Below are 24715 nucleotides of genomic sequence, written 5' to 3' on the forward strand. Positions count from 1 at the left end.
ATTGGCGCCATACATCTTTTGGTTTCTGTTCTTCACAATTTCTTTTATTACATATCCATTGATTGATTGCAAGGGGCCTACCTAATAGGGTTGTTGCATTTTCCAGGATGATGCAGTCCTCCTGTTAGTTTGAGTTGCATACCTTGTATGTAGCTCACTTAGCAAAAAAAAAAATTGATTGATGCACATTGCAGTGTCTTCTCGTCATCCTTGTCCCATTTCTTCTAGACGAGGCTTTGGAGCGAAAACGACGCCCCAAATACAAGGCTTCAGTCAATATAGACGATCTCTTTGTGCATGGGTGTTTTTTTTTTCTTTTGCGAAAAAGTTGGATCAATTAGGATCGAAAAGGATCAAGGAAAGTATACTAGTTTAACAGAAGACAAAAAGATTAGTACTTAATTATTTTCAAGATGGATGAATGTCAGCACCTAAGAAAAATAAAATGAAATATAATATAGAAGTCCGGATAGTGTTTAATTGTTATTTTCAATTGGATTATCACTGTGTATTATTTTAGAAAATTGAAGAATCTAACATGTGGAGTTGATAATAGAGGTTCTCTTTTGCTAGTTAAATAGCATATTTGCTCTAATAACGTGCACATGTCTTTTACTAATAAAATTGTAAATTTGATCTTAGTTTTACTCAGATTATCTAAATTTGAAAAGTGACACATTTTCAACCATTCTTAAGCGATGGATGGATATACAACAAACATACAAAGAGTACTCAAAATATTGTGCTTTCTATGGTGTGATGGTGTCACAATCTATATCCGCATGCAGAGGGTTTTCTTGTGGATGTGACCGAAGTATCTAGCAACAGATAATTGGTTTAATTTATTATTTGAATGGAAGTTGGCTATCTAGAACATTTGAAAACAAGTAACAGAACAAGTGGAAGAGTTGTTCTGATTTCTTTCCTGAATCCAAAATGTAGGTGTTTGGTTCTCATTTTTTCAAAAAATTATTTTTTCTTAAAAATTATTTTTATGAAAAAATATTTATTCTAAAAACAGTTTTTGAATAAATATATTTAGTTATGAATTTTTGTAAAAGCTATTTTATCAAACTAGATTTTGCACTATATTTTTTAATATATTTCACATATGGCGACATAAAATATTAAAGTTTAAAACATCCCGATGGTTCATTTGCCTTGAGCGCCCAAAGTGTTTCCCTCAAAGAAAAACAGTTACCTAATTATCATAAAACTAGTTTTTTTTTTACCAAAAAATATGTTTTAGATGAAAAACTAGTTTTTTTTTTTTAAATAGTGACCAAAAGCATTTATATTTTCAAAAAATATTTTTTCACTAATAAACAATTTTTGTCAATAAATAAATAAATAGGATCCAAACACTTTTTGTAAATAAGATTTCAGCCTTTAACAATAATATTTCCAAAGTTTCAACCTTTAACAAATCCATTTTTCTTATAAAATAAGATTGTGTACTAAAGTTTATAGTATCTTCCATGTCAAGTTACCAAGATATTTTTGTTTCTTGTCAAAGATTGTCTTCACCAATATCTTCATATTTAGTGAAAAAGCAGTTTTCTTGCTTATTTGAAAGCAAAACTCAGGTTGAGAGCTTGAGGTTTGATTACTGAACTTGACTTTTGCTTTCTGAATTCAAACCCAAGAACACCAATTAACCAGTTTGAGGACATGACAAGTTAAGTTATCCAGTTAGTCAACTTGATGATATTTTGTTAAATCTCAGCTACCACATTCTATAATCATGAAAATTGAAGTCAACCATTACGACTGTTTGATTAAAATTAAAACTGTAGTGGTGACTAGCATGATGAACTAGTCTTGGAATATTCTTTTTTTTGTTATTTGTCAATTCAAATTGCTGCTTAAAGTGAAAAGAATGGGATCAAATGAAAGAGGTTGAGTAAGAACTAGAAACATGTACGTCAAAATTTGTTAAAGAGAGAAACATTGACATTCTACAATAAAATATTAGAAAAATATGCGTTTGTAAGCTGGACTGAAAAGTAGTATATTTATAGGAAGATAGAGAGAAGGGGAAATATGGTTTTTCAATACTCAAAAATAATTTTGTTCGTAATTAATCCTGTTTACTTTTTTGAGTTAACTGGTTATTTTGCCATTGAGTGATTGAGAACTTGTAAGGTGGGATCTTCTTAGTTAAATTTCTACTGAGCAAGACATAAAAGAGAGTATTGGTGGTATGGGTGGTGGTAGTGTTGGAATGCTCTTTGTGTTTTCTTACTTGGTTTTGTTTCCTGCTCCTTCTTCATCGCATCCTTTATGCACTGATTCAAGTGGGTGTCTTTTATGTTGCTCTTTCAGCACTATAGTATAACTGCATTGATCTTGCAATGTTTTCATGTGTTGGTCTTTTGTTGAATTCTAAAATGCAAGTGTTTTTATTCGAATAGGAGCACCCTTCACCTCAAAGACCCCTCTGGCCTTCTGTCATTACAATGGGAGCGCATGTTGCGACTCTATCGAGGATTCACAACTGCAGAAACAGTACCAGGCGATGAACGTTTCAGATACCGCCTGTGCTGATCTCCTGAAATCTATCCTTTGTGCGGTAAGTTCCCTCGTATTTCGAATCCTCCAAAGGGCCATAAATGCTTGATGGTTGGTGATTGGTATTCCAATAGCGTCATCTTCATTATCATTCATGATAATGTGTTATATATCCTAGTGCTTTTCTTGATGTTAATCTTACTTGTTGGACCCATGAATACTTTATTTAAGTGGAAACTCTTCGTAAAGAGTCTAAAGTCCCTGCCAACACTCACTGTGCAACTTTTGTGATCCATTGATTTTCATTATTTGTTTGTTGGTTTTTATGGATGGTATCGGAAATCTCCTTGTTTAGTGTAGCATGCAGGAAATGCTTAAAATAAATACTAGTGATGGAACTTCAAACACCGATTTTGTTCAAAGACTTAACCACCAGAATTCCTTCTACGGGCTAGGAACATTCAAACACTCTCTACTCCTCTTGATAATCTATTTGTATGCTGAAATCTGGATGACTGAATAAACATGAAACTCAAATGGTTGGCATCTTCCCTGACAGGCCGGGACAGATATAGCTATCCTTTTTTCTTAATTGTTACCAGTTAGGACACAAGGTTCAGTGCAACTTAATTCTAAAAAGAAAGTAGAACATTCCCTTTTATGTACTTGTTATCATATAAACTATTTTGTTTAACATTACCCTACGAAACCATTACTTTTGTAATGTATTTTTACCACAGAGCAACATTCCTTCTCTCCATCTTGATCTATAGACTTGGTTTGCAGAGGTGCGACCAGTTCTCAGCGGAGCTATTTAAGATTGAATCAGGCTCGCGGACCACTCCGGTTCTGTGCAATTCGACATTTTCCAAAAACTCATCACAGTCTAATAGCGTGTCGAATGATTTTTGTGCAAAGGTCTGGGATACATGCCAGAATGTTTCTATACTGAATTCGCCGTTGTCCTCTCCATTCCAATATAGAGAAATAATTAACTCTTCTTCATCCAAATTGACTGATCTCTGGCAGTCAAAAACTACTTTTTGTGAAGCTTTTGGTGGCTCTTCTGATAATGAATCTGTATGTTTCGCTGGTGAACCCACTAAACTAAATAATACTGGAACTCCAGCATCTCCAAATGGTATCTGCATTGAGAAAATTGGTAATGGATCTTACCTTAATATGGTTGCTCATCCAGATGGGTCAAATCGCGTCTTTCTGTCTAACCAAAAAGGACAGATATGGTTAGCGACTATTCCTGAGGTGGACTCTGGAGGTATTCTAGGCATTGATCAATCCTATCCCTTTCTAGATATAACAGATGAAGTACATTTTGATTCAGAACTTGGGCTAATGGGAATTGCGTTCCATCCAAATTTTGAACGTAATGGACGCTTCTTTGTTTCCTTCAATTGTGACAAGGTCACCTCACCAAGATGTTCTGGAAGATGTTCTTGTAATTCTGATGCCAACTGTGATCCTTCGAAGCTTGGTTCTGATAATGGGGGCATGCCATGCCAATATCATAGTGTCATAGCCGAGTTTACTGTCAATGGTACCACATCACAGCCTTCCTTGGTACACATCTATATGCTTCGCAATAAATGACAGTAACAATTCGTACAATGTCAGTTAGTTTAATCCTCTTTTAATATTTTTTTGTCCTCGTTAGGCAACAAGCGCCAATCCATCAGAAGTGAGAAGGATTTTTACTATGGGCCTTCCGTTTACTGGCCATCATGCTGGGCAAATACTGTTTGGACCCAGTGACGGTTATATGTACTTTATGATGGGAGATGGTGGAAGTAATGGAGATCCTTATAATTTTGCTCAAAACAAGAAATCCTTGCTTGGGAAGATTATGAGGTTTGATATAGACAAAGTATCCAGTGAGTATCTGAACAGAACATGCATGACTGTTTAGTAGTCTTCATCATGTTGAATCTAGTATGTGTTTACCTGTTGCTGTTATTTTGGGTTGGTACTTGGTAATAGAAAAAAAAAAGGGTATAAGCTCGTTGTTATTTCGACAATCCGCTGCCACTGGCTTATGTGATGAGCAGATATTCAAGACCTCTCTGTGTGGTTTCCTTAGTGATGTGTTTTGCCAAACTCTACTGCAGCTGGTGATCCAAAACCGTCATCACTGCCTTCTGTTTTCCTATCTGCGAGAGGGAAAATATGAAAAGGAAAAGAACAAAAAAGGAATTAGATAATAATCTCGAGAACTGATTTTCAGGACCGTTAATGTCTATTTTCCGCAAGCTCACAGAGTCATGGTCTCACATCTACACTGCCTGACGTGTCTTATATTTTTCTTAATTAATAGGCATATCCTGAAGATGGCTGGAACTTAACTTGTCTTGTTATTCATATACTCGTTCCTTGCCATTTGTGAACAGGTGCAACTGAAACGATGGACCTTGGTTTGTGGGGAAACTATTCTATCCCAAGGGACAATCCATACTTTGACGATAACGAGTTGCAGCCTGAAATCTGGGCCTTGGGTTTCAGGAATCCTTGGCGCTGTAGTTTTGATTCAGAAAGGCCTTCCTACTTTCTCTGTGCTGATGTTGGCCAGGTTGGCAGAAACTGTTTTTCATAATCATTTTGAATGTGCTAAAGTCATTCTGTTTTCACTTTTTCAAATATCTTAGACATCACTAAATTATGTTGAAATGGCAACTATTTGAAATTTATAGGACCACTATGAAGAAGTGGATATAATTACCAAGGGCGGGAACTATGGATGGCGAGTTTATGAAGGATACACTGCTTACACTCCCCCACAATCTCCTGGAGGAAATACGTCTTCCAGCTCCATCAGTCCAATTTTTCCTGTAACAGGATATAACCATTCCGATATAAATAAGAATGGAGGATCTGCATCAATTTCTGGTGGATATTTTTATAGGTCAATGACTGATCCATGCATGTATGGAAGGTCAGTGCGGCTTCATCTAGTATGGACATCCGTCAGTCGTCTTCCATTAATATTAGAATGTGTTTACCTAGGAACTCCTTAATCAGCTTGCTGATAATCTTCTCTACAGGTACTTGTTTGCAGACCTCTATGGTAATAATATATGGGCAGCTACTGAAAATCCGGAAAACAGTGGGAACTTCACTAGCACACAGATTCCATTCAGATGTGCAAGTGACTCTCCAGTGCCATGTGACTCTGTAGCTGGTAATACAAGTCCTACTTTGGGTTACGTATTCTCATTTGGAGAGGACAATAGGAAGAATAATTTTCTTTTAACAAGTAGCGGTGTGTACAGAGTGGTCAGCCCAAGTCGCTGTAGCTATATTTGCTCTAAGGAAACTGTCAGACTCCCGGAAATCCCAGGTGCTACTTCTTCGCACTCTTCTACAGACCGACCGCGAAGGCCCTTTCAAAATGAGCTGTTGCTTCTCATTCCTTTTATACTGCTTCTAGTAGATTTTTTCTTGTAACATATTTCATGACACCCCCAGAAAAAAAAAAAAAAAAAAAAGGAACACAATGAAAAGCAAACACGAAAAAGAAGGCATTTTTTTAAAGTGGTCGGGAGTAGCGATGATGTTGGATTGGTTGAGTTAGGGAAACGAAGGCTAAGATTTTGATGATTTGTGAGACTGGATTGTGTTAGATAAATTTGCTTATATTAGATCAGCTAATCAGAAATCAATGCATGTGATTCTGTCAATCCCATTTTTCATCCTTTTCGGCCCAATTCTAATATTGTGAACATTAGAGACAACTAGCCCGGCCCATTTAAAGACAAGAAAACAGAAAAAACAGTCGTCTACTCATTTTATCCCCAACACTCTGAAACGCCATGAACACTAACTCCACACTATCTCCAATTCCACCACACTCACTCCCTTCAACTTCCTCCTCAACCTTCTACACAAACATAAACAAGACTAAAAAACACAAACCCCCGTCTCTTCTTTTCACAATCACATCATCATCTACTCATTCTCCAAACAAACATGTCTGGAAACGAAATTCAAACAACACAACTTCACTTCCTACTTCTTCAACTCACCAAACTCGTCATACCCATGTTTACTTAGACCATAGTGTAGACATGGACGACCTTCTTTTGTCCATATCTCAAACTTCAACTCAACAAGAGTTATACTCATTACTGTCCATATATAAAGATAGACAGCTTTCTCTTCGTTTCATGGTGTCCGTTCTCGCTCGAGAAACGGATTGGCAGAGAACTGTTGCGCTTCTTGACTGGATGATAGAAGAAGCGGGTTATATACCGTCTGTTTTTGCTTACAATGTGGTGATAAGGAATGTGCTTCGGGCGAAGCAATGGGAACTTGGGACTGGACTAGTTGAGGAAATGCGTAAAAGGGCAATTTCGCCGGATAAGTTTACTTACTCTACACTTATTACGCAGTTTGGGAAAGAGGGTATGTTTGATTCTGCTCTTTCTTGGTTACAATGTATGGAACAAGATAGAATTACTGGTGACCTTGTGTTGTATAGTAATCTTATTGAACTTTCGCGTAAACTTCGTGATTATAGTAAAGCAATATCTATATTTATGAGATTAAAGAATGCTGGTATTACTCCTGATTTAGTTGCTTATAATTCTATGATTAATGTGTTTGGTAAAGCTAAGCTTTTTCGTGAAGCGACACAGCTTCTTTATGAAATGAGAGAAGCTGGTGTTGTTCCTGATACTGTTAGTTATTGTACACTTCTTAGTACTTTTGTTGAGAACAAGAGATTTATTGAGGCGTTATCGATTTTTACTGAAATGAAAGAAGTTCGGTGTCCGCTTGATCTTACTACTTGTAATATAATGATTGATGTTTATGGTCAGCTTGATATGGCAAAAGAGGCAGATAGACTGTTTTGGAGTATGAGAAGAATGGGTATTGAACCTAATGTTGTTAGCTATAATACCCTCTTGAGGGTGTATGGTGAGGCTGAGCTGTTTGGAGAAGCTATCCATTTGTTTCGGTTAATGCAGAGGAAAGATATTGAGCAGAATGTTGTCACTTACAATACGATGATTAAGATTTATGGAAAGTCTTTGGAGCACGAGAAGGCAACAAATCTTGTGCAAGAGATGCAATCTCGAGGGGTTGAGCCGAATGCTGTTACATATTCTACAATCATCTCAATCTGGGCAAAGGCAGGGAAGTTGGATAGAGCAGCAATGTTGTTTCAAAAATTGAGGACCTCGGGGGTTGAGATTGATCAGGTTCTTTACCAAACGATGATTGTGGCATATGAGAGGGCAGGTTTGGTTGGACACGCTAAGCGTTTGCTGCATGAGCTTAAAAGACCTGATAATATTCCCAGGGAGACAGCCATTACCATCCTTGCAGGCGCAGGTCGGATTGAGGAAGCCACCTGGATTTTCCGCCAGGCTTTCATTGAGGGTGAGGTGAAGGATATATCTGTTTTTGGGTGCATGATTGATCTTTTGTCTAGGAACAAGAAGCATGCAGGTGTTATTGAGGTGTTCGAGAAGATGAGAGCAGCTGGTTATTTCCCCGATGCTATTTCAATTTCTCAAGTGCTGAATGCTTATGGGAAGTTGCGAGAATTTGAGAAGGCAGAGATCATATATAAAGAGATGCAAGAAGAGCGTTGTGTTTTTCCTGATGAAATACACTTCCAAATGCTAAGCCTCTATGGTGCACAAGGGAATCTTGAGGCAGTCGAAATGTTGTTTGATAGACTGGAGTCTGATCCCAATGTGAACAAGCGTGAGTTAAATCTTGTGGTTTCCAGCATTGTTGAAAAAAGAAAAAAGAGACTAGATGATGCATCTCGAATTAGCAGTCAGAGAAGGGAAAGGCTGCTTGCAGAACCATTGCTATCTTAAGAACAAAGCAATATTGGATAATCATCATACCAGTTGTAAATTGCAGTGGTTTTGTTTCGAATGCTTGTAGTTTTCTTTATTTTACAGTTTAGTCTCCAGTCTCATGCTTTTTCGTTGATGTATTGATCACATTGTTTCTAATACATATATTGGTTGCTGCTCTGCTGGAGACCAAACGATTGAAGTGATAGCTGTCCACTTAACTTGTCTTACACATCCTCCTTTTTTAGTTAATATATCAACTTTCCGTGGAGTAAACCGATGAGATTGCTAACTGTTTAATTTGTCTTGCTATACTTTTCAAGGTATTATTTCCTGAGTAAATCATTATTGACTGTCTTGTGCCCGAAATTTTTTTGCTGAAATTTGCTTCCTGCAGTTCATGCTACCAAGGCGTGAGGATCAACGTTTTTGGGATTTGCTGACTTTATTGTGCCAGTTTGCCTAGTAGTTCATAATTCAAAAGCCATATAGGTGAACTTAGACTAAACTACATTTTATGCAGAAGACCTTCAATAAGGCATTTGTGGATAGTACACATATTGTGCGGAGTCATTGATATCTCCTTATACGAAATGGAAATGTTACTGAGCTGGACTGATATGTTATGCTTGTATAGATACATGTATGCTTTGATTTACATTTTCCCCCCTTAGTTTCTATCCATTCATCTAGTAAAATTCGTAAGGGCATATCCCTCTCCAGGTGCTATAAATGAGCCAACTCGATGGCAGTGCATATTTCGGTTTGCTGTAAACTGGAGAAGAACAAAAATCATATCATGACTATGCTAAATTGAGATTGATTGGGTCTAGTATTCGGTTGTAAAGCTCAGATACTACTATTCCTAGTAGGGGTGGTACTGATGGCTAATATTAATTCCATGTAAAAGATTTTCATCTTAGATTCTTTCGTTTTTCCATTGCTTCTATGTCAGATGCCTGTTATTATGCTTTCACTCACGTAAGGTGTTAGACTCGGTTAATGTGACTTGTCTACATTTGGTTTCACAGGTTGCTTAACTTGGCCTTCTTAATGCTATTATCCATAGAGGTGAACATGGAATCTTCTAATGCTATAATCTACAAAGGCGAACATGCTATTATCAAGAAGGGAGACTTTGACAGGTATTATATGCCATAAGGTCTGCTCACTCCAATTGTCCAGGTCACCTGTCATGAGATAACACCACCACCACCCCCCCCCCTCTTCCACAATGCAGACTTCTATGGACTCTAACAAACCACATTTTGCTCTAGGATGATGGATGGCCTTGATCTGGCATGTTTGTTGTTAGTACTCTTTAAATATTTGCCACTTATTCTAGCTTATAAGTGGTGGACCACCTTTTCCGTGTGTTTGCTTTTGACTTATACTTGTAGACCACTTATGTTGCTATTTATAAGTGCTACAATATATACTGGAAAGGATGGCTTATACTGGCTTATAAGTGCTGCTCTACTTATAAGTAGCAAGCACTTACAAGTGGATAAAAATCAAATAGGTGGATAGATGAAATTTTGTGCCCATACTACTTTACATATTCATTAGATTAAAACCCCAAAAAAGACTCTTGAATAACTAAGAAAGAAGCATCCCATAAGAAGTCAGAAGCTTCATATGGTGCTTCGCTCAACCAAATTCTACGCAGTGGCTTAGTGCCCTTTATGCATAGCTTCCATTTGGATATCCTCAAAATTTATTACTTAAGTGCTCAGTGACTTATCATCAGGTGAGGAAGAAATTGAGGAACGGCTATGCTTTTCAGCAAGTGTTTTTCTTTCTGTTTCAAGTAAAATAAAATATCAGTGCTGTTACGAATTGATAATCCATGTAATAAGCAGACGTAGCTTTGCTCCGTTTCTTTTGTGGATCATATGGAAAACAAAAACTAGGCATCAAGTTGTTATACAAAGTAAAGTCTACGGGAGAGAAACATTTAATTTTTTCCTCCATTACAAAGAGATCTATTGTAGTAAAGCTATGAAGTTGGTAAACTATATATGTAGTTTACAGGTAACGTCCACTGATACATACATCAGAAATGGATACAGTCTAATACAAATTGAATGTAGAAAAGTGTCTTCGATGGGGATCGGTGAGCTTCGGAAGACTGCAAAGATGAACATGGTAAATTTGTTGCAGTTTAAAGATGAAGGGGCATGGCAGCTATTGACTCTGAACCAAGCCCAGTACAACCAGATTACTATGGAGTTGGAAGGAAATGACTGCAGTGTCCATCAATTTCTTACTCTCCTCCCCTGGCAGAACAGATTATAAAAGTTACAGCCCAGATGCTACTCTTGCAAAGAAATGCTGCTCATTCCCAGTCGACAAGGCTATTGATATGTACAAATGGACATTTGGTGAATGGTCTGCCTTCATCAACTTCGATGTCAATTATTTTGGAGTCTTTGTTCTCCAAATCATAAAATAGTAGTTGGTTCTTATGATGTACAAGAATTATAGTCCTGCCTGAGTAGTTACTGGGAGGGAAACTATAGACATGAATAGGGTAATGTAACTCACTTTCAAGAATAATGTTATAGCTCTTTGTCCACTGACAATTATGATTTTCCTTGTAATGTAAAACCCATATATCTAACTGTTTGGGGGATGTATCATCTGTTAAACATAAAGATCCCTTCACCTCTAATATGCTGTTGTGATTATATCTGCAGTTGATCATGGGAGATACCTTTGTTTCTCTGAATGCAACTTTTGCAGCATTTACTGAATAGATGGATGGCTCGTAGTTTTCTTTTGATCCAGTAACACAGCGAGTCGATCTCAACCAATGAAACTCCTTGTTAACCAAAGGGGGAAATTGCGTCGAGAGGACTAAAGATTCCTCAAATGGTGTATGCAATACTGTCCACTGAGAAGTGGTTTTATCTGGTTTGAACACAAAGCACTTGTGAAAATCCACTGACATGCCAACCACCTTATACTTGTGATCAATAGAATCATCAAGAACCACAACCCAGTCCCGTACTTCATCTTGCGTTTCCAGACGAGGAAGTGTTGTACAATTGCGAGTGATGGGGTTGCAGATATACAGTTGTTTACCATCACGTTTGTTCTCTAATAGCATTAGCCCATCACAAGATGCTCGTAAGGATACTCCACCCTTGCTATACATCTTGACTTCCTTCAGCTCCATATCTTTGAATTCTTGTAATTTGATACTTGAATAGCCATGGATATGAGGCTTTACACACATAATCTCAATGAAAATCTCTTCTTCATGATGACTATCAAGATGTGCAGAGGCAAAATAGCGGTCAGAGATCAATTTGAACAAGAACTTGCATACTCTCTTCAATGTAATAAGATACTCCACAGGAACTCTTAGTAAAATTTTTAGTATGATATCTTGAGGGAGATTTAGCAGCATCGTCATATCGGCTTTCAGTTTCTTGTTGCTGTAGTTGTTCATACTGCACTTTCTCTCCCTCTTGCCACCCTGCATGTGGAGTTTTTTTTTTTTTTCTTGAATTCTCGTAAAGAATCTAAACGCCAAGAATGGTATAGTGAAGAAAGAAACAGGGTTTAGGGTTTTATGAGTTGTTTAGGAACTTTATTAAGGAATTTTTTTTTTAAAGATTGCTTGGGGAATACGGTATTTTCTTGAATTCCACGTTTGGTTTCTTGAATTTATTGGTCCAAAAATAGTAAGTCAATAAATGGGCTTTTCTGGCGTGATTCTTGGAAGGCCCATCACCGAGCGTCTATGTTTCTTGCCTTGATTCTTTGAGACGTTAGTGCTTGGCACAATATGTTGAGTTTTAATGAACGGGCTGTTTAAGTGCTTGATCAATACACTGGGGTCGGGGGGTTGCCCGTGTCTACGGCCCAGCAATGAACAGTCAACCCAATTAATTTTTCCCAAAGGCCCCGACCCTTTAAGCTTTTTTCCCATAGGCCCAAACCCAACAACTTTTGTTGACTTATAAGTTTGATCTAGTGTCACCCATCAACTTTTAGTTAACCGTCACACTATTTGAACTCACTTGAAAGTGCCATGTCACAACTTGTGAAATACAGTGTTAGCCGCCGGATGGGGCCCGCTCACATCCGGGACGGAATGCTCTAAAAGTTATCTTGCATTGGGAGTGCTCTAAAAGTAACTGTTCTATATATAAATTTCACTTTCGGAAAGAGGAAAACCACAAGTCTTTTGCTATAGAAATTAAACGAGTATATTGTATATATATTTATGGCAGACCAAGCAATAACCCACTGGTTGAACTACTAACCCAAAGGACCCGATCTCTTTACTGGGTTGACCTACTCTGAGGGTCTGATAACATTAGTTTCAATCTATCTAATAAAACATAACGGTGTGACCCCCCCGCCCCCCCACCTATTTACCTTTGGATCTAAAATATAACTTGGCAAATCCAAAGGATGGTGGGGAGTGGACAGATTATTAAGAAGCAACAAGAGTAGTAGATCAAGAAGCAACAAAAGTCAACAAAAGCTGTTGTATGGGTTGGGCTTCTGTTGGCGTGCTGGGCCGGAATTTAAATTGGGTCGGATGGGTTGGGTTTTAAAACAGTGTCGTATGACACGGGCATACGCTAGTGTTAAACAATGAATAACTCAATGCCTTTTCACTGTTAAATAAATAAATTAAGAGGTAAATAACACCGAAATTCAATATTCTAACTAAATCAAAGGGATTTGATTATTTGAAAGGGAAACTAACCTGATTGATTCAATTATTCTCTCTAAAATTGATATTATCAAATCTCAGCTTTATTTTTGACAAAAATAAATCCTTATAACGAAACAATATAACATAATAGAATGAATGAAATATATACGTACATATATATAGACGGGCTTGAGTTTTTCGGTTATTTGATATTCTAACCCCGAGCCTAACCCAAAACTGAGTCGGGTTTTGATTTTATAAGACCAAGCCTGAACCACGGATCTAAAATGTTAGCCCAGGAACAACAAAAGTTAGGTTCGGACTTGGGCTAACCCAACCCAAGTTCCACCCCTAACCATAACTGATTAGACCCCACAGGTACTTAATCTGTCCTCCAAAGCCCGAACCAACCTCATAGAAGTCATCCCAAAGGTTAGTGGGATGGTAGCCCTGACTGGTAATTGTAATCCCTACTCCTTAGTATTCATTTTGTTTGTTTGACGGAAGTGGATGAATTTGGTAATCTCAAATTGAATGCTTAAGTTTGAGAGGTTTAGACAAACTCCAATGGCTATTTCATAAGAGCATTGTTTGGTATGGCTATCCTTAAGAGCAAGTCCAATTGGGGGCTATATGGGCTGCTAAAGGTAAATATAGCACCCTAACCACAAAAATTTCATTCCAATGGGGCTGCTAAAAAGGTCTTAAATTTGGAAGAAGTAAAAACCCAGCCAAAGTTAAGATCTTCGCTAGCAGCTGTCATAATAAGTTTTGGGAGACGGACGACATAGTTTCTACCGTCTGTTGGTTATTTATGTACAGACGGCAGAAACTATGTCATCTCTCCCATTTTAATTAAATGGACGGACGACAAACACTGTGCTGTCCGTACCTTCCAGACACTCAACCAGATTTAGACTTAGCCAAATTCAACCAATTTTTCACTCACATGCATTTACTTGCCATCATAGCCTCAACCTTCAACTCCTCAACCATCAACTCTTCAACCACCAACCTTATTTCTTGTGTCAACTTTATAGACCACAAATTTATTAACTTTGCAACCTTTCTTCTCACATTCATTCTTAACTTTGCAACTTTTCTTCTCACATTCAAAATGACTTCTTCTTCTCGCTATATTGAATCAAGCTCCTCATCTGAAGATGATAACATGATGAATGACGATGATAACATGTTCGTACCTATTTTCTCTTTGTTGCAAGATATGCATGAAGCTACTCGTGATCATCGAGGCTCAGTTCCCAGTAGAAAGTACATTTATCGTGATCGAATCGATGCTCACAATAGGATTATGAGGGACTATTTCGTGCAATACCCAAAGTATCCCCTTGATATCTTCCATAGGAGGTTTAGGATGCACCGCCATCTCTTCCTCCGAATCTTGAAAGCCGTCTCTGACCATGACAAGTATTTCACATACAAGGTTGATGGCATTGGAAAGCCATAATGTTTGACGGGTATGCCAAAGGTGGTTGCTTGCATATGGTTGTGGTGCTAATGCATGGGATGAATACGTTCAAATCGCAAAGAGCACCTTTTTTGAAAGCTTGAGGCATTTTTGTAATGCCATGTTAGCGGTCTTCGAGGAAGAATATTTGAGGGCTCCAAACGAAGAAGACATTCAACGTCTACTTGCACAAGGTGAAAATCGTGGCTTCCCGGGTATGCTTGGAAGTTTGGATTGTATGCATTGGCAATGTGAAATGTGTCCTATGGCATAGCAAGGTACACATATAGGACATAAGAAGAAACCTACAATCATTGTGGAAGCCATTACCGATCAAGGCTTGTGGATTTGACACGCTTTTTTTTGGTATGGCGTGTTCAAACAACAACGTCAACGTGCTTCAACATTCTCGCCTCTTTGACAATCTTATATGTGGTGATGCTCCTTGTTGCAATTACACTGTGAATGGTCACCAATACAAAATGGATTACTATCTAGCCGATGGGATTTATCCTAAATGGGCTACACTTGTACACAATCCCTCACCCAACAACTCAAATAGAGGGATTCTTTGATAAGATGCAAGAAGCGTGTCGCAAATATGTGGAGCGTGTATTTGGTGTCTTGCAAGCTAGATGAGGGATAATCAAGAGGTCGGTGCAAATGTGGAGTAGGGATGACATTAATCGGATAATGAAAACGTGTATAATTTTATATAATATGATTGTCGATGATGAACGAGAGATTGATATCGAAGATTGGCAAATTGACATGGATTGGGAGCCACCAGTCGCATTGTATGTTGTCGGGAATCGAAATAAGGAAATTGTAAGAAGACTCAACACACTTCATCACATTCAGAGCAGGGAAACTAATGTTCAACTAAGAGTTGACCTCATCAATCACCTTTGGCAATTTCGTGCGGATCAAGGAATGTAGTATGAGTATTTCTATGTTTGTAGTTTGAGTATTATCTATGTTTGTTCTATAGTTTGAGTATTATCTATGTTTGACTTTATGTTGTTTCAAGACAATTCAAATTCAAATTTAAATTACAATATTGGAAATGAACCAACAACAATGGAAATGAAATAATTAAAACAACATTGAAATTAATCTAAGTAGTAGAAGCACCACCCCAACTAGAAGCACCACCACTACTAGAAACACCATTTGGAGTTCCAAACATTCCACTCTCTCTCCTTTGGCAAATTATCTCCATTTTCATTTGATAGGGTTATATACTAAAAACATTACTTTTGTATTAACTCTAATTCTTCATTTTTTGAATGAGAATCATATGGGCAAATATTATGCATATTATATATGTTATTAGTTATATGCATGTGTCTAATACTTTATGTTGTAGATGATATGGTGTAAACACACAAAAGATCATATCATCAGTACCTTATAAAGTATAAGTAATCATTCACAACCTAAATGGATTTGGACAAACCATTAGTACGGTTGTAGTATAATATGGTATTAGTCTATCTTGACTATAAGATTACACTAGTACACTTTGTGTGTATTGAATAAGACCAAGTGAGGTTGTTTCTTCTTATACTGACTATATAAGAGAACAAACACCTCTGTTATTATGGATGCTTGTCCTCCTAATCCGGATATAATAATGGGCACTTACATGCATTGTTCATTGCTTTAAATCATCAATGAGTGAGATTCATATGTGAATCAACAAACTCGATGGATTGGGTAATAACATTGTATGTAAGGTGTGCTGTTGATTATAGAAGGAATCCGTGTCCCGCAAGAAGTCGGGTTGATGATGTCCTCTTGAGGAGCTCAAAAAGATTGTCATGTAAACCCTACAGGTGGATTTATTCCGACATGACAATGAGGTTGAGTGGTACTACTCAAGGACATAAGAAGTTGATTAATGTAGTTGTCAGTAACTTGACTTAATCAACGGACATTCGATATCTTAAACACGGAGAGATCAATGAGCATATAATATGGAGCCCATAAACGCTGACACGTAATTTGGGATTAGAGCGGTAGTGCAACAATGGCCTTTAGTGGAATAAGCCATTTGTTGACGGACTTGGGCCGTGTGTTCGGGGAAAACATGGGAAGCCCAAGCACGTCAGGAGGCCCAACCCTAATTTCTCCTCATGGTCCCTGTTGTAGCCTATAAATAGAATACTCTCTCTCTAGCCGAAATTGACTATTCATTGTTCTGAAAAAGAGGCAAGAAAAGTAGATTTGAATTCGTTTATTATCTTGAGAGAAAGAAAGGGATTGGTAGATCGTTGCCCACACAACGTCCAATCTGTTCTAAAGGAATACAATAGAAGATCAAGAGGTTGATTGTTGATTCGGATTCATAAAGCTTGGATTCTCAGAGTTATCAAAATCGGATCTAAAAGGTATGTTCTCTATCCAAATCGTGGACACCCATTAATTCTGCTGCGCGTGGTGTTCGCGGTTTGTAGAAATATTGATTCTGAAAATAACGATTCCTACATCATTGTCTTGAAGTATTCAGCAACTTCCGGCTCAAGAGTAGAAGTATCTTGTGCTAATATTTTGTTGTCTTATTTTCACTTCTTGAGCTCCATCATCTTCACCCTATTGGCGGCACCATTCGTCATTTGTACCAAATACTTCTCCATCATCTTGTAATTCTCTCATCTTTTCTCCATCACCCCTTGTTCCCGGTGGTCGTTTTTTCTTGATTCCACTTCCACTTGCATTTCCACTTTCACTTCCACCTCCACCTCCACCTCCACTTCCATCCCCAACTTGTGTAGGAAATGGATCAATTGGAACGCCACCAAGAGTTGCCAACGGCGTTGTGGGTGTTGAAGGCACGACTTCGTCATCTACATCGAGAATGACGTTGGTTCGTCTCCTTGATGTAGTTGTGGACCGGATCTCCAATTCTTAATTCCATTTTAGGCTATCTTTGAGGAGGACCCAACAATGCTCAAATTGAAAGTGTGCGTTATGAGCCAACATATATGTTGTTTTTGCTCGGCCAACCAATCTTGGATCGTTGTGCCACTTCTTGCGGTCCTCTCCGACTCTCCGAAGAGGAGATAATTCCCGCCCACCGGTTGCAAGCTTTTTGGATGTGTCTAAATCGAGTGGACACCGAATCCTTGCTTCTCTTGTTATTTTCGCCAACTCTCTCTCGAATTTTTTTTACTATTCTCTCTCAATAGTGTGTGACTCGTTGCCCCACACCAACAATTGGATCTTCATTAACATATATCCATGCTTTGCAAAGAGCCTCGTCTTATTGAATTGAAAAATTGGCGGACCTTGTAGATTTCTTTCCTATTGATATGGTTGTATGTTCATTTGGATCCATTGTTGTACTTGGAGTAGTGATTGTTGTAGTTGGAGTAGATAGAAATTGTATGAGATTTGAGAGCAAATGGCGAGAGAGTTATGTGAAGTAATTTTGTAATTGCTATAAATCTGCAATTTCAGAAAAACTAGCCGTTGGGATGTCTAGACTAGACACATGGCAGAGTTTATGCCGTCCATTACAATTTAACATATAGACGGCAGAAACTCTGCCGTCCGTATCCCGAACTTAACAGCTCCTAAAAGTCCCCATTGGACTGATTTTTCGAATTTGGACTGCCAAATTTGGCTGGGGCTACTAAAGGGCCTATGTGGCACCTTTTAGCAGCCCATTATAGCTGCTCCCCATTGGACTTGCTCTAAAGGGTAACAGAAAATGTGGGGTGCAAACTACAAAAAGTCCAAAGTCCAACGTGTTTTGGGATGTTACGTCAAAAATGCAAAAACACCATTGGGTTGATAAAAAAGTAAGGCTATGTTTGATAAGAGCTGTGGCAAATGCAAATTTTGTTTCAATTTGCTACTGGCAAATTTGCTATGTGACAATTGCAAATAACTTGTGGCAAATTTAAATTTGTCATTTAAATTTGACACTGTTTGATGATACTGTGGTAAATATGCCCTGATTTGCAACCATTTTCTGCTGTTTGATTGTCCAAATTTGCCGCGGCAAATATTTTATTTTTTCATTTTTTGTGCTTTTAAAATATTTAAGATTTAAAAATTATAGCTACTCTTATTTGTAAATTTATTTTATTTGTATATGGTTCCATTGAAAGACATGATGTTAATCTCTTAGCTACTACCGTCGTATGTAAGACACAAGTTTACTGTGTAGATGGATTTGATAAAACGTTTAAAGTCAAAGTCCTAGGTGAATCTCCTTTTGAAGCTACCAAATCCAAAATGATAGGTTCATGTAATGGGATAGTTTCAACACTTTAAATCAAAGGTATATACGCACATAGTACAAAATATCAGGATATAGGTATTTATCGATATTCAATTTCTGGATATGTATCGTGGATATATCCTCCTCTTTGGGGATATTTGACATTGTTTTACATGCAAATATCGTGGATATTTATTGATATATCATGATAAATTATTTATATTTATTTGAAATATAATGGTAAATATTAAATAAAATTGTTATATACACAAAATATCGCCAAATATTTCCAAATATCACAAAATATCTTCAAATATCACAAATATCACAAATATCGTCAAAATATCACCGATATTTACAGTCGTATATATCTCTAAACATATCGTGATATTTATATATCTTTCTCTAAAATCTGGATAGATATCCCCAAATATCGCGATATATCGGGATATTTTGTACTATGTATACGCATACTGCATGTCTCGAACATTATAAAATTAATTGTCCCTAATTTCTATTATTTTTTTAAACCGTAATTGAAAAGTTTCCAACAGTACTCAGTAGTGAAAGGTCTAAAAATCGGCAAAGGTGCTCTCGAGTGTGCAGTTTGTTTAAATGAATTCGAAGATGATGAAACGCTTAGAGTGTTACCGAAATGTGATCATGTCTTTCATCCTGAATGTATTGATGCTTGGTTAGCTTCACATACTACTTGTCCAGTTTGTCGTTACCGAATTTCAAACGCTTCTTCCTCCCATTTCTTGAATCCATTACACGCACTTGTGCACCTCTCAAACAAATAAATAAAATACAGAGACCAACTTCCTATATTAATCAGTAATCACCATTTAAGATGAGGTATTGTATGATACAAATGTTGCGTAGAGTGGTAAAATTGATTTGAGAAGAGGTGTTTGAATTTTGGATTGGAATATGAAAACGAAATTGGTTGTCTTCCATTCATAATTTTAGAATTGCCTTGAACTGATGGACGTGGAACCAAATATTGCCCCTAGACTGTTGTGTTGTCCCGTTGAAAGGTTCACATTTACAATCTGCATTACAGAATTTTGCTACTGGAGATTTGCAGTACTAGGAAGCAATAGTTTGATGCATGTAAATGACAGCTTTTATGGGTTAATTAGACTGCTGATTGGGATCGAAGGTCTCAATTTACCTGAAAGATTGATCACCGTCTACTAAAATTAATAACCAAGGGAAACATAACGCACTTTAGTACAGCTGAAGAGTAGTTCCCACATTTTCTCCAACTGAGCATATAAACAGAGGCGTATAGCATATAGAAACTACCCTAGAAATATTTGAAACATAGTTTTGACAAATTAAATATAGTTTTGAAAGATATTATACGAATTATAGTGAATTCTGCATCAACCGGCATCCAAGCTCTGGAATTTGTTTTTCTTCATTTTTCGTCATCACCAAAAGGACATAATAGTATACTGTTGTAGTTCACTGCAGGAGCATACTTGGGCTGAATGGCATATGGTCCTCCACTGAACCCAAACCCATGATCAAATCTTTGCGAATACCTGAAAAAGCATTGTACTGCTCATATTTCTAGCATGTGTCAAGATGATAAGATAATATAGCTATGAAAGGGGAAGCCGACAAAGGCGGTTTTGAAATAAAGCCCACTATCTAAATGGTGTCAAATATGCAGTTTGCAACCTAGATAACAAAGTTCGAAAAGATTAACCCAAAAATTATTAAAAAAAAAAAAAAAAAAAAAAACAAACAAAGTTCGAAAATATTTACTGGGAAAGAGGCTCGGGCGTGCACTAGTATAAAACACCATGTATCATCCAGTTTCAACAACTGCCCCTAGTTAAATACATAGTTCGGGATTTTGGAATTCTCAGAATTCCGACAAATCCAAAAACTGAAATTCATCAAATTTTGACCCCTATCATATTCGGAATTTCAATTGATTTCGAAATAATCAATATTTCGACTATATATTTGGAATTCCGTTTTTTTTTTAAAACCAAAATATTGGACGGAATTCCAAGGTTTCGTTCGGAATCACGAACACTGGTTAAAAGTAAACCATTGCCTAGATGCACTTCCATACTAACCATCACATATGATCATTATACACTTTTATAGCTTTTAAGTTTTACCTACAATAGTTTTTGAGCTGTTGGATTTTATACTTATTTCAAGGAACAAGGATATCCAATAAATGCTACAATGGTATAGCTGTGTAGGGTCATAAGGAGATGGCTTACATGTATACGGGCAGATAGTTGAGCTCTCGCCGACTAACTATTAACTGTAATTGTCTATAAGAAGCAATGTGTACCCAGTGGCGGAGCTAGGAAATTGAGTGAGGGTGAGACAACCCTGACAGCCAAGCATACAAAAAAAAACTCATTTTTTTAACTAATATTTCAAACCCGATCACAAAACAAGTATAAAATGAACATAAAAAATCATATATAAAGGTAGCAATAATAAGTATATTAAAAAATAAAGAAAGAATCTAATCATTGTGAGCTATAATATATTTGATTATGGCCGGTACACCATCGTGTCTTAGGCTTGCTATGTTCTGTCCCATTCTTGTGTCTGCCTCATGGAGGAGCCAACTCCTCTATAAAGTAGACTCCTAAGGAAACTAACTGAAGGAATAATTTGTTTCTCTAAACTCCTTGACAAGACAGTTCGTTGGACGAGATAAATTTTCCAAGATTAAGTCCAGTAATGTCGAGGTCGCTGAAAAACTTCAGCTTGGGTTCTAGAATTTTATCAAGATTAGAAAAGAATACTGAGAGGCGATTGGCAATGGTCTTTGAGATGTGGGCATCAGTGAGACCATAGGTTTGAGAGAGAGAGAGAGAGAGGACTGCGTCAAGTTTAGTTGTTGTGAATCTTTTTAGTATATTTTTTTTTTGAAGTTTTGAGAGCTGATTCTGGGGATAAACCACATGAGTTTATGAGGTAATCTACTACGAAATTTGGGTTTGAGATGATGTGTTTTTGGGTAGAGATGAATCTAATGAGTTATAGGTTATGGAACAGATACAAATGGGTAATTGTTTATCTGTATTTTCTAACATTTCGTAATATATTTCTGGATACAAATTGATGGAATGTTGTGCAGAAGATAGTTTTTTGGGTATTGAGAAAAGTATATATTTCTTTTTTCTAAAAAGTGAGGGTACGCCAGGTGTACCCTGGACCCCCTGGCTCTGCCACTGTGTGTACCTGTCGTAACTCCGGTCATAGTCGGGGTCCTTACGGTCCACGTCACGATCCCGAAAGATGGCCACCTTATTGTTTATCTTGTACCTACCAGCAGGATCATGTTCTATCCTACCTCTACCTGATCTACTGCTACTTGTAGATGAATCGTAACCCTTAGAAGGACTTTCAGGTCCTTGAACAATAAATCTCTCATCAACCTTTTGACCTTGGGGAGCAGGTCTGGACTACAGGCAGCACTGACACTTCATCTTTTGCTTTCACATTGGCACCTTTTGTACCATTTTCAGAGCTAGATATTCGTGCACGAGCTCTATTATATTCTTCTTTTCTTTCCTCTACACTTTTAGCATGGTTCGATTTGGAAGAACGGTTTGCATTGTTGGCTTACTCTGAAACTAACTTCCAAGAAAAAAGACCATATCTCAATGTCTCTTTACAAGCCACAACAACAGCTTCGCCATTTGAAAGCATTCCCACTCTCTTCCTAAACACAAAAACATCAAAATTACTTCAAAAAAACAAACTTTATACCAAAACTAAATAAAATTCAAATGCCCAACATCAAATTACCTCCGCGGAAAGAAAAAATTCCTTCGACTTTTCAATCTAGCAAGAATAGAAAAAACAGCTAGACCACCTTTCAAACTAGCTCCAATTGCAAAACCTTTAGCAGAAGCATTATGGATCAAAACAATACAAACAAGCCAAGATCTACAACAATTAAAGTAAATAGAATTCAATAGATATATTCAATATGATCAAACAAAGAAGTATCAAAGATCCAATCCGAATTGAATAAAAAAACATACCTGAGAATATCTCTTTTGCTTTCTCTCTGTTTATTTTTGGGTATGGAATTTAATCTATTTACAAATCATTGATCAAATTGCCCCAAACCCAGCACAAGCTTAGCTAGAACTTTAAAAAACAAGAAAAGAAGAAGAAGAAGAAAAGAGCAATATAAACATGCAACAGTACTAGAACCTCCACTTGTTCGACAACTCCAATATTCAAGTGGCAACAAAACTAAGAATTGATCATTAAGGAACTGGTGTTGTTAGACATTTATAACAAAAGCAAAATATACAATTTATACAGGCATGTCAGACTTTTATAAATCAATCGTAAGTACAAGGACTGGTGTTTTACAAAAAAAATTCAAAAGAAATGCCTTAAACCAGTTCTAAGAGCATTCAACAAGCAACAAGCAACCCCCTTCCTGAGTTTAAGAAACTTCTCCAATCCGCTACTCCTATCATTGCTGCTCCTTCATTGATCTGTTTTGACGGAAGCATAGTTTTCTATTGAAAATGAACATACAAATTTGTCGTAAGGAAGCTAATTAGTGACAAAGTCACATAGAAATAATATTTTGTAGTCCCCTCACACAACCTTTAAGAATATAAACCAAAAAAGAAAATTGAAAAAAAATTGGTAAAATAACACGTTAAAATAGATTGATAAGTTTGGGTACCTGATTAGCCATAGTAGCAAAAATCCAAAAGAAATGCCTTAAACCAGACAAGTGCGCACATCACATGTACCATAATAGCAAAAATTCAAAAGAAATGCCTTATAATTAAGTCATTGGAAGGTTGTCCAAAAGCCACTCCCCCCTAAGATCTTCATCATCAAAACTCAAAAAAAATTCACCCATGTTTGGGTTATTTCCAAGGAATGTCATTCCACGCTTAAAATTATCTTTAGACAGCTCGAGACCTTTCAAGGCATCATGAACTTTCTGCATCATGCTAGGAGGTTGCTTCAAATTGTCCGCCATTGCCTTAGCAGCTTCTGCAAGATGTCCAATGTCTTAGCTATCTTTTCGTCGTTCACATCTATGCGTGGTTTTTCTTTTCTTTTGCCCATTTGAATTTTGACGTGGTGATTCTTCTTCCACATTCACTCCTGAGCCTTCGGTAGCATCTCCAGTATTGTCAACATATTCATTTACATTAACGGGGTCATTATCATCAGTTTCATTTATTAAATTAAACACACAACATAGTTATTAACTTAGTAGTATCTTCTCGCATAAAGGAAAACCACAAATAAAAAAAACATTTCACTTAACTTACCATCTAATATAGGTATAACATCAGTATCATGCGCATTAAAGTTTCCACCTCCATTTGCAGAATTGTTTCCATATATGAAGTCAAGCATCTCATAGTGTTTAAGCCACTTTGTTTTATAACTTGATGCGGCTGGGTGGGCCTACAATGATAATGTGATCACTCACTGTAAGTCCTCTAGGAAGCTAGCTTCCCTTTAATGACAAATATATTAAATATATTAAAGCAAAATATATACAAAATGGCTAAATCAAGATCATTTACCTGAATATACCTCTCCCATACATCGGCATCAGCCTCAATGTACTTAGTTTGATGGTTAAAGGAGAAGCCACTCTGGGCTAACAACTCTGCAGCAACTGTGTAGGCACCCTTTAATGTCCTTAGCCTAGAGCACACATTCTTCCATTCCACGTTTTGAGAATCAGAATTGGTTACGACACTTGCAACTTGAATTAGAGTATCTTTCTTGGAAATATTAGAATTCTGAGAACCCTTCCCTAGAACAGTAATGATGTCAAACAAAGTTCCAACAAGGACATTGTCCATTCCATCGTTCCAACATATTTGATGCTTCCCCTAAGGAGCTTCTGGAATTGGCGGAGGTGGGGGTGGAGGACGTGGTGCTTGGCTTCTAACATTGTTATGTGACATTGTTCTGAATATAATAAACCAAAAGAGATTAATATAATAATC

The 24715-nt window shown here is 37.1% G+C and overlaps 4 protein-coding genes across 6 annotated transcripts; 3 read left to right on the forward strand and 1 right to left on the reverse strand.

Annotated features, from left to right (window-relative positions):
- The first annotated feature begins 1362 nt into the window (after nucleotides 1-1362).
- LOC147522886 (HIPL1 protein-like) lies at nucleotides 1363-7083 on the forward strand. 2 transcript variants are annotated; one of them, XM_086595829.1, is made up of 7 exons: nucleotides 1363-1600; nucleotides 2415-2572; nucleotides 3298-4089; nucleotides 4184-4400; nucleotides 4914-5092; nucleotides 5214-5455; nucleotides 5565-7083. In XM_086595829.1, the coding sequence occupies exons 2-7, from the start codon at nucleotides 2519-2521 to the stop codon at nucleotides 5965-5967; spliced, it is 1887 nt and encodes a 628-aa protein (XP_086451955.1). In that variant the 5' UTR covers nucleotides 1363-1600; nucleotides 2415-2518; the 3' UTR covers nucleotides 5968-7083. The 2 variants fall into 2 exon arrangements, with proteins under 2 accessions (XP_086451955.1, XP_086451946.1); XM_086595820.1 differs by lacking the exon at nucleotides 1363-1600 and adding an exon at nucleotides 1661-2297.
- Nucleotides 6333-10921, forward strand: LOC147522887 (Tetratricopeptide repeat (TPR)-like superfamily protein). Of its 2 annotated transcripts, none has more exons than XM_086595842.1 (3): nucleotides 6333-8828; nucleotides 9368-9481; nucleotides 10087-10921. In XM_086595842.1, the coding sequence occupies exon 1, from the start codon at nucleotides 6333-6335 to the stop codon at nucleotides 8352-8354; it is 2022 nt and encodes a 673-aa protein (XP_086451968.1). In that variant the 3' UTR covers nucleotides 8355-8828; nucleotides 9368-9481; nucleotides 10087-10921. The 2 variants fall into 2 exon arrangements, with proteins under 2 accessions (XP_086451968.1, XP_086451974.1); XM_086595848.1 differs by having other exon boundaries at nucleotides 10430-10921.
- On the reverse strand, nucleotides 10675-11757 carry LOC147522888 (F-box protein At5g49610-like). The gene has a single exon (XM_086568820.1). The coding sequence runs from the start codon at nucleotides 11755-11757 to the stop codon at nucleotides 10675-10677; it is 1083 nt and encodes a 360-aa protein (XP_086424946.1).
- Nucleotides 11758-14131: 2374 nt separating this feature from the next.
- On the forward strand, nucleotides 14132-15057 carry LOC147522889 (uncharacterized). Its single transcript, XM_086568831.1, has 2 exons — nucleotides 14132-14458; nucleotides 14773-15057. Exons 1-2 carry the CDS (start codon nucleotides 14132-14134, stop codon nucleotides 15055-15057), a joined length of 612 nt encoding a protein of 203 aa, XP_086424957.1.
- Nucleotides 15058-24715: the final 9658 nt, after the last annotated feature.

The sequence above is a fragment of the Coptis chinensis genome, chromosome 1 (assembly GCF_015680905.1).
Source record: "Coptis chinensis isolate HL-2020 chromosome 1, ASM1568090v1, whole genome shotgun sequence".
Lineage (NCBI taxonomy): Eukaryota > Viridiplantae > Streptophyta > Magnoliopsida > Ranunculales > Ranunculaceae > Coptis > Coptis chinensis.

Bases quoted from the DNA above. Each gene is read 5' to 3' on its own strand.
- LOC147522888 (XM_086568820.1), bottom strand. From the start codon at position 11,757: ATGACGATGCTGCTAAATCTCCCTCAAGATATCATACTAAAAATTTTA.
- LOC147522887 (XM_086595842.1), top strand. From the start codon at position 6,333: ATGAACACTAACTCCACACTATCTCCAATTCCACCACACTCACTCCCT.
- LOC147522889 (XM_086568831.1), top strand. From the start codon at position 14,132: ATGACTTCTTCTTCTCGCTATATTGAATCAAGCTCCTCATCTGAAGAT. The intron at 14,459-14,772 runs GTTGATGGCATT...GTACACATATAG, and splicing joins ACAAGTATTTCACATACAAG to GACATAAGAAGAAACCTACA.
- LOC147522886 (XM_086595820.1), top strand. From the start codon at position 2,204: ATGGGTGGTGGTAGTGTTGGAATGCTCTTTGTGTTTTCTTACTTGGTT. The intron at 4,090-4,183 runs GTACACATCTAT...TGTCCTCGTTAG, and splicing joins CCACATCACAGCCTTCCTTG to GCAACAAGCGCCAATCCATC. The intron at 5,093-5,213 runs GTTGGCAGAAAC...TGAAATTTATAG, and splicing joins TCTGTGCTGATGTTGGCCAG to GACCACTATGAAGAAGTGGA.